The following is an 8,908-nucleotide window of genomic DNA, read 5'->3' on the forward strand; positions in this document are numbered from 1 at the left end:
CTATGGACCATCGTACGAGTGGATTTTCGCGAACGGTACGAATGTCCTTTGAATTATCCAACGCGCCCCTATTGTAGCCATATACCGAAACCAGCGACATTTCGGAGCTCGATGATGCTCCAACTTGAAATGAAAGTTATAAGCGAAATCTTGCCGCGAGACAGTAATCGTAAAGAATAGGAATAAGGGGAATGAAAATTGAGGACTATTTTACCCGAATAAAATTTCAGTCTGTATCTCTTTGTTTATCGAAAGATTTGAAATAATCGGTATATACCATTCGTGACTTATTTCTGCGCAAACGGTATGCATTTGTATCCAATAACTTTCCAATAGATTGCGATATTTATATATTAATATCTGTAATTACATATGTATATAAATTTTGACGAATAAAATAATCGGCGATTAAAATTAATTCTTTAGAAAAGTCCAGAAATATTTACCTCTACATCACTGAATTTCTCTCTGCTCGTCAGATCCTACGCGAATATATCCGTATACGATATTTTTATAGAATTATTACCTATATGCCTTTTGTTGCTGCACTCGAAAATAATTGATAGCGATCGCTATTATCCACTCAGGTTTTCTCCTTTAACAAGATATACGCAACGGCCATTCATACGAAACCATTTCGTTCTTTACTCTCCGTTCTTTGCTGCCCCATAATACCTTTTATTTGCGTAGCAGCAAATATGCAAATCTGCCAGCGAGCTGCGCCACGGTATATAACGGACCAATATTAACAGATACGTATCACGATCATTGCATGGAACCAAAAACGATAAAGCACGGCACAACCGGAACGTATCCATTCCGTGCACTCTCAGCGGGAGCAAACAGTAATTACAGAGCTCGCGTAGTCTTGGTCAACTCCGAGAAAATTCCGATACAATCTCCAGACCGTGCAAACTCTGGTCTCTACCTACAGCTTTCCTCTCTTTTATTTCTTCAGTTGCGACCGGCACCAACCTCAAGATGGCCGGTTTCTTCATTGTGCGCGCCCGCTGTTCACTCGTTGCTTCGTTTTATATTATTAAGTTTCTAACGTACCGAAAAGAGCCAGGCGAATGTGTTCCGGGCGTGGGATAACTCGAAGCAACGCTAATATTGCCGAAGATCTTGCCAAATTGTCGCAATAAGTGTCCCCGGCGACGGTGTGGCTTCTTGCGACACCGCATTCTGATATGTCCTAGTCGTGCTGTGGATGTTGCCGCGCAACCTGCTTCCTTCTACGGAGTGATTATCAACCACCCCGCGCTCTAGAGGTTAATCGAGCCACCACAGGAAGAAATTTCGGCTTCATTGCTCGTCGAGAAACTCCTTTCCCCTATCGTACGCTCGCGATAAAGCCGGCTCACCGACTATTTTCTCCACGGCTTCGTGACACGACTTTCTTCTTCTCTTTGCTTTCCCCCACGAGAAGTCTGATTATCAGCGAGATACTTCGTGAAAGGCAGATCGAAACTGTTGTCTAAGATGATTCGTTGGAAGCATCGATACAATAGGACGGTGAGATTTGTAACTAACCTTTACAAGTAGTAAAAGATGTACGATGACTCATGAAGGTATTTGCATACTCGTGGAAAGCTTTTATGAATGTGCTACGTGTATCGTATGACATTTTTTGAAATTTTGTTATTGATTATTAGGTAACAATTTAACAACGATTATCAATCGTTGCAAAAATCGTTCTATTGTAATATTGTGGCTTATTGGTACAATGGGTAATTGGCTGTTCAAATATTAGATTTTGGTGATCGATTCAAGCCCATTTCAAATTTTGCCGATATAATTATGATAGTCGTGTCTCATTACGATGAAAATAAAATTCGTAGAAAATGTCTTAAGTATTCGGATATTTACTCCAGTCACTGTACATTTGGTGGAATTGCTAAATGTCCTACTTATCTTAGTATAGAATACGAGCAAAATACTTTGTATTTATTTATTTTCGCAACAAACGCTCGAAACGACTATCTCACGGATCTCCACTTATCAGTTTTGTAATACTAAAATTAAAAAGTTAAATATTAGTCATAAATTATTGGGCAAAGCCGACAACTCGTATCGGCACAGCTGATCAAACAGAGTATCGGAATACAAAAATACGAGTATTTATAATTCAAGAACTTCGAGCACACACATGTGAATGAAATACTAAATACACTAATACGGTAATCTTCAGAAATAATCACAAACATGCGTAAGTATAATAAAATTATTTATGCATGTATCGAGTAATAGATCTATCAACTGTATCGAAGGTACTGCTATTTAAATAAATTCTTTTCCTCGCTATACCCATACTAACGCAAATCGACGGTAAAAAGTATTAATACACTCTCCAACGATAATTATATGCTCTCCTCTTCGACTTTCTTTTCTAATTACAAATATCGACTACTTAAAACACACACCCGTCACACATGCGAACATTAATTTAGACTGTTTTTAATTTAAGCGATTATTCTAGCCTTTGATCTCTTTGTAGATCCAAATTACGATACTTCGTATTAAAATGTACGTACATCCATATTACGTTATAAAAAATATATATTGTACGCCGAATTTCATTCTCAATTGTCTTTTATTACAAAAAGTTTATTCAGTTTCACTGTTAAATCAAAGAGAAATTTATATATTAAGGGATTTAAAATACCAAATTCTCAGTACAAATCATATTCAATGCACTATTCTCAAAATACGTTTCTCCAAGTAAATATCTTACAAAAAGCAATCCTCGAATCCTCATTTCACCAGCTAAATAATTACACCCAAAATATAAACAGCGACCATTACCATGAATTTTCCATATCCTCGCCAGCAACTGTCAGTTTTTGGATACAGAGAGAGCAATGTTTTCCAGCTTAATGCGCCTCTTGGCTAAGATTCTTACCAAAACGAGGCAACGCTCTCATGCGCGCTACCATTCTGTAACAGGCGCGTAATACGCATTGCGTCACTTGGACGTAATGACTCTGTCGCAATAGTCGCGATGACATTACCGGTGCATTAAGGTTAATTCAATATCAGCCGTAGTTTCTCATCTTTGGCATCTTTGCTCGTCCGCATCCTCGCCGGCGCGGAGTATCGAACCGTTTCTCCTTTGTCCTCTGACGCTGCGGAAATAGTCGACCGAGTGAAACGAGCTTTCGCGACTAGCGCTCGTAAATGAATAAGGTGTCGGAAAGTTTATTGAATCGGAGCCATGGTTTTCGGATTAATCCTGCGGTTCGCTGAGACGCGCCGTGTCGCGGTAACCTGGCATCGACGAGAATTAAAACGCTCGTCCAAGATTGCTCCAACGATTTTCAATGATTTTCTCGATACAAAAAAGATCGAAGGAATCGCTGCTTCAAATTATTTTTACTTTATACTTCCAACGGATAACTTCAACACAGATAGTGCGTCGTTGGCAATTGGCGCTTGTAAATTGATAGTGAAAAACGGCGAGAATGTTTCGTGACAGGGGTGATATTTCCTTCTAATTTTATATTTTGTGCGCTACTTCATCGATTTCAGGAATTATGTTATTTAAGGGATTAAGGATTATTACAACTTATGAGATCCATATGGTTCTTCTTCTTCTGGTTTTGTGAAGGAAAATTGAAAAAATCTGACAAGAAACGCTAATTCTTTTTGTTCGTGAGGTGAAATATATAAGTGTACTAAATAATGTTGTGCTAGAATAGAAAATTAATATTTTTTATAAAATTAGTTTATTTAAATAAATTCTACTCTTTGAAATCGTTAAATGCGAACAATCTTCGAGCGTTCAATATTTCGAAATATATTGGATAATAAATAATAGATGGCGAAAGTCGACGAAAAGATCGAAATTTTATATAAGCTACATAAGATTCAAAATCGTTGAATTCGACTTTACCTTTTATCGTTCTTCAGTTGAATATTCGAAATCGTACGAACCTTAACATTACAATTAATTTCCTTTTCTTGGAACGTTATTTGATAAAAGATCGCTATCAACCCCGGAAAAATAATTCTCAATAACAAAATCAAATATAAAGAATAGTTGCATCTTGTTTTGTACACAATTTTCTTCGTTCTCATATGTTTACCTAATTTCCTTCTTCTTTTCCCAATTTTTTACCAATCTCGATTACTCGCGCCCATTACCTTTTACCATTAATTATGACGTCGCTTGAGCTGTCAAAGGAAATGATAATCCAGCGTTGATTTATTTTAGCTTCTCGCGTATCCGTATCCTGAGCGAATATGACCACTGGATCGCGGAATAAAAATAACAGTCGAACGGATGACGGTGCAAGCAGCCAGTGACAGAAAAGTTATTGGATCGTGTCTGCGGTTTAATAGGATTATTGCAATGGCCAGTCGAAAGCTATCAGCTCACGCCGCGACGTCTCGAGGAGGTTCGAAATTAAACATTTCTTTCTCTCTCTCTTTCTCTTTCTCTGTGTCTTTCCAATGTCATCCTGGGAAATGTTTCTCTTCTCGGCTTATACGGATTTCTATCAGTTTCCCTGCAGAAGAGCATCGATATTTTGTCTCGTACGTTCTACACTCTGCTTCGATAAATCTCTCGACACACAGAATGTTTAAAACATTCTATTTCTCAGCAAATTTTCTCCCGCTTTTTTTCGAAACACCTCGTATATCTTCATAATTCTTGTTGAAGTTTTATTGATTTTCTAATAAGAAAAATGTTCGTACAAATTCACTAGATTGTAAAAATATACAGGGTATTTCTTGCTTTTCTCAACACGTTGTAGGAACATGATCTAAAGACGAAAAAGGAGGAAAAGAAGTTACATGGAGTTTAGCTGAAAACATTTTATTACAAAGTTACAGTCAAATATTAAGTGGAGCATAAAATGAATCTATACGTATTACGGAATACAAAAAATCTACCGTGTTTACTCTATCCGTTTTTATATATTAATATCTCGTCTCTTCAAACAATTTGACACGACTGATACCTAATATACTTAATTTCTCATATAAAAATGACATATTTTTGCGATGCCACTGTTGATAGGGATTAGACATCGATAATATAGAATTTATCGCATCTTGGATTTCTCGAAAATTTTTGCAGAATATCAACATCCGACTGAGTCATCTATCAACTTTCTAAATATTTTGCAATACAGAATCCGTTACTTTGTTACAATATCCATTGCATGCTACGTTCAATATTTGCTTATGACTTTCTAATAAAGCGTTTGCAGCCAAGCTTCGAGTAAAATTCTTTTCATATTCTCGCACGAGAAAAGCGGAAAACAGAGAAAATCGTCACGTATATCGTGCAATTATATATACAGGATATATACATATTTTATTTTACAATACATATTTCATACAGTGATATTACTCATCGATGATACCATACATTTACCTCCCCTGAAAAATTAATTCACATATTCTGCATTATTTTAAGATGCGTTTCAAATTCAAGACGTTTCGAAGAAGACTGTTCTACTATAAAATCTACGGGAACTTGAAATTCTTTCAGAATATCACAAAGGAAGCTGCATTACAATGCAGCAAATATTACAAGTGAGTCGTAATATATCCTACATCGCGTTACGATCTCGAATACACGGGAAATCAAGATATACTGGTTATGTCGGTGATCCAATCTTTCAGTTCTGCTATAGCTGTAAAAGCAGTTGGATACTGCCTGTCGCATGATCGACTCCAGGATACCACCCCTGTAAATGTCAACAACGTCGCTCATAATCGATAAAAGTGTCGAATATCGAAATGAGACACGATTGATATCGATTTAAAATAATTAAAACACACGGCTGAAGAAACAAGCATGTTCAAGAATGGATCAGTCAAACAGAATGTGCTCCATATTATGAAGAAAAGGGAGATCAAATTTTAACGAATATTCAAACTCACCGAATAATGTGCCCTGAAAAATGAGAGGCGAGCCAGAATCCCCAACGCAGGGTCCAGCAGTGTCCGATAAGGCACAAAACATCCTGTTGGTTAATAAGTCACCACCACTAGCTTCCTCACAGTCCTGGTTATTAATTTTCCGCATCGTACTATGCAAAAGTACGTCCGAGACCGGACCGAATAACTGTAATAAACGGCAGCGTTCCTATATTCTGTTTCGAAACACGTTAATCCGAAAGTTTTTCAGATTGTAGTTACCTCGAATATACCCCAACCGAGAACTTTAACCAGCGAATCGTCGTCGATCATCGAATGTGTTTTGGGCAATTTAATGGGCTGCTTCGTGCTATCGTACGTTATACTGTCGGACAGCTACGTCAGAAGAAATATTAGTGTAGTATATGTTGCAGGAAATAATAAATGACAAATGTAATCGATGATTTATTTAACGAGGTGAAAGCGAAATATCTGTCGAATAATTCATTTTATTATTACTGAATTATTATCACATCTTTTCAAGATGTTACTAGATTCTTGTTTGACTTTAGGATTTATTTAAGGGAGATTCAAATTCAACGAAATCGAAAATCACGATAAACGAAATAGTCTTCAGTGGCCATGAATAATTAAAAGTGTAATCTCCGATAGATTCTAACGCTTAAACTGTCTGTTTCTGCTTAATGCATTGTGACGCTAAATACCATTTCACGGTGTTCAAACTGATTCAATTTAAACTGATAAAATGAATCACAGAATTAAAATACACATTTACGATTACGAACGAAGATAACTAACAGCAAAGTGCACATTACAACCGATACGAAGTTTCATTTTTAACAAAAATATCAAAGATGTAAAAAAACTAATTTTGGAAGTAACGAATCGATTATTAATTACACCTTTTGATACGTTCTCCGCTTTCAACGTTCGTTTCGATAATATCTTGACACTCGTAGCGGTCACTAAATAGCGATGACACGTACAGTAACGCGACAAGCGAGAATGTATTACCTCAACGAGACCAACGTCGTAGTCGTAATTAATTGCGTTAAAAGCGGGATGTATCACGACGCTTTGGACACCATAAATGTCACCACCCTCGTAATAACGCGACGTGCCCGCTCTCACGTGAAATGCCTTCACTTCTACCCTGTAAAGCGATAAGGAAAAGGAAATGAAAAAAAAGAAAAAAAGGAAAGACGCGTGTACGAATCGTGTGCACATGAAAATCGTTCGTCGAGAATGCGGTATGTATTAATCTTGCCTGAGAGCGCACTGCGCCGACGTTATTATCCACTTTTCCCCGACGATACCGCCGCCGCAGAAATGCTCAACTTGGTGACCGAAAAACGTACCATTGTTCTGCAACGAGACCTGCGACGAGAGGCAACGATTTTCTAAATGCCAAATCGACCGTGAAGATCGATCGCACGTTATACTAACCGCAAATGGATATTCCTCTATGGCGACCTTCTCCCCTCCAATAATCCTGGATTCTGCCGGTCCCGGGAATCTCGCTGACTCCGAGACGATTCTTTTTCCGTAATCGGCTGTACAACATTCAAATCAGACGAATCGTTTAATGCGTTTCGCGCGATATCGATACGTTGATAAGTTCGCTCGGTTAATTCCTTTGATACGCGCTCCGCATAACTCTGTTTCCTTCCGCGTCTTTCCATTAATTTTCTTAATTATTTGCAGAAAATATTAATTTGATTACGCGGAAGATAAAGCTACGATACATTTAATTGAAAGTTTAAGGGATATGGAAAATATGGATCTAGTTACAATTTCTGCCTCCAACGGATAAAATAAAATATTTGTTAATTTCGAAAAAGATACCTCTATATCCTACCTATGTTTTATGCAACTAACTAGAAGAATTAAACACGATAAGAAAATTTAATGTTGTAACTGATGCGCCGATACTATAAAAAAATTAAAACGAACATCTGTTCAACATAAACGTAAACATAGTACACATAATTACTAACTGTTCACTTCGTTTTATTTAAAGACACAATGTATCTTAATGAATCGCTACACACATGATATACCTAACAATTCGTTAATAATCAACACGTTAATTTATTATCGGAACATTGATCGAACTTAATTGGACAAATTTTCAAATAATCTGTCGCAATCTTTCAAACTTGCCATCTTGCAGAAAATATATAACGCAAATAGTATTAATTATAAAATAAACTTCACTCGAACCATATGTGGAAACCGCACAGAATATCGGCGAACCAAAGGCAATCAAGAACAGCAAAGCGTACATCGTTGCAACGTTTGAGGTCATCGAGGGAACCGGGTGTTCCTTATAAAGCCGCAAATACGTAATTTCTGCATAAACAATGCATCCCCGGAATTACTGTCTCTTTCTTGCATTTATCGGCAGACTGCTAATGCTTTGACATTAAGGCTAAGGCTGCGATATTAAGGGCTAAATCGCCATTCACAACAAACGTGTTTTCCGCGTATAATTAGAGAATGGCTCAAGTTATTAAGATAACGCTGAGAAAAAGATCCGTTGGTCGCTCTATGTCGCAACATGTCATAAATTGGATGCTTTGGTAGAACCCATGCTTATAAAATTCTGACGCTTGCTTAATCTAATCGGACAAATATTGATATTACGTCGTTGTACAGACTATTTGCATTATTAAATGGAAGCAGCTCTTTCTCGATTTGTTAGAAAGATGGAAAAGTATAAAGTTTTACTGTTTCTTATACATAATACAGTAACTTGAATAAAATTTTTAAATCTGTTGTGCTCTTCGAATAACGATAGGCAGAAACTGAAATTGATAATTATAATTTCGTGTAAATGAATTAACTAAATGAAACCGGTTGGCCGAACACAGTATACAACATAATATTACTCGATATTACTAAAATCCAAATGAAGAAATTTCTATTGTACTGCTCTCGATGGATTTTATAATCGATAAATGTAGTCATTATAAAATTTGGAAAATATTTACTTGACTCTTATACCTCAATGTCT

The 8,908-nt window shown here is 36.8% G+C and overlaps 1 protein-coding gene across 1 annotated transcript; it reads right to left on the reverse strand.

Annotated features, from left to right (window-relative positions):
• Positions 1 to 5,310: 5,310 nt before the first annotated feature.
• Positions 5,311 to 8,485, reverse strand: LOC126878242 (trypsin-7-like). The gene is made up of 7 exons (XM_050640832.1): positions 8,482 to 8,485; positions 8,110 to 8,244; positions 7,160 to 7,445; positions 6,907 to 7,045; positions 6,154 to 6,267; positions 5,896 to 6,079; positions 5,311 to 5,699 (listed from the first exon to the last, which is right to left on the reverse strand). Exons 1-7 carry the CDS (start codon positions 8,483 to 8,485, stop codon positions 5,596 to 5,598), a joined length of 966 nt encoding a protein of 321 aa, XP_050496789.1. The 3' UTR covers positions 5,311 to 5,595.
• Positions 8,486 to 8,908: the final 423 nt, after the last annotated feature.

This window comes from Bombus huntii, chromosome 2, assembly GCF_024542735.1.
Source record: "Bombus huntii isolate Logan2020A chromosome 2, iyBomHunt1.1, whole genome shotgun sequence".
NCBI classification, from domain to species: Eukaryota; Metazoa; Arthropoda; class Insecta; order Hymenoptera; family Apidae; genus Bombus; species Bombus huntii.

What these genes read in the sequence shown, in the direction of transcription:
- LOC126878242 (XM_050640832.1), bottom strand. An exon ending in GGTTTCCACATATGGTTCGA is followed by an intron (nt 7,446 to 8,109) that starts GTGAAGTTTATT and finishes AATGTTGTACAG; the next exon opens with CCGATTACGGAAAAAGAATC. An exon ending in TTTTCAGGGCACATTATTCG is followed by an intron (nt 5,700 to 5,895) that starts GTGAGTTTGAAT and finishes TGACATTTACAG; the next exon opens with GGGTGGTATCCTGGAGTCGA.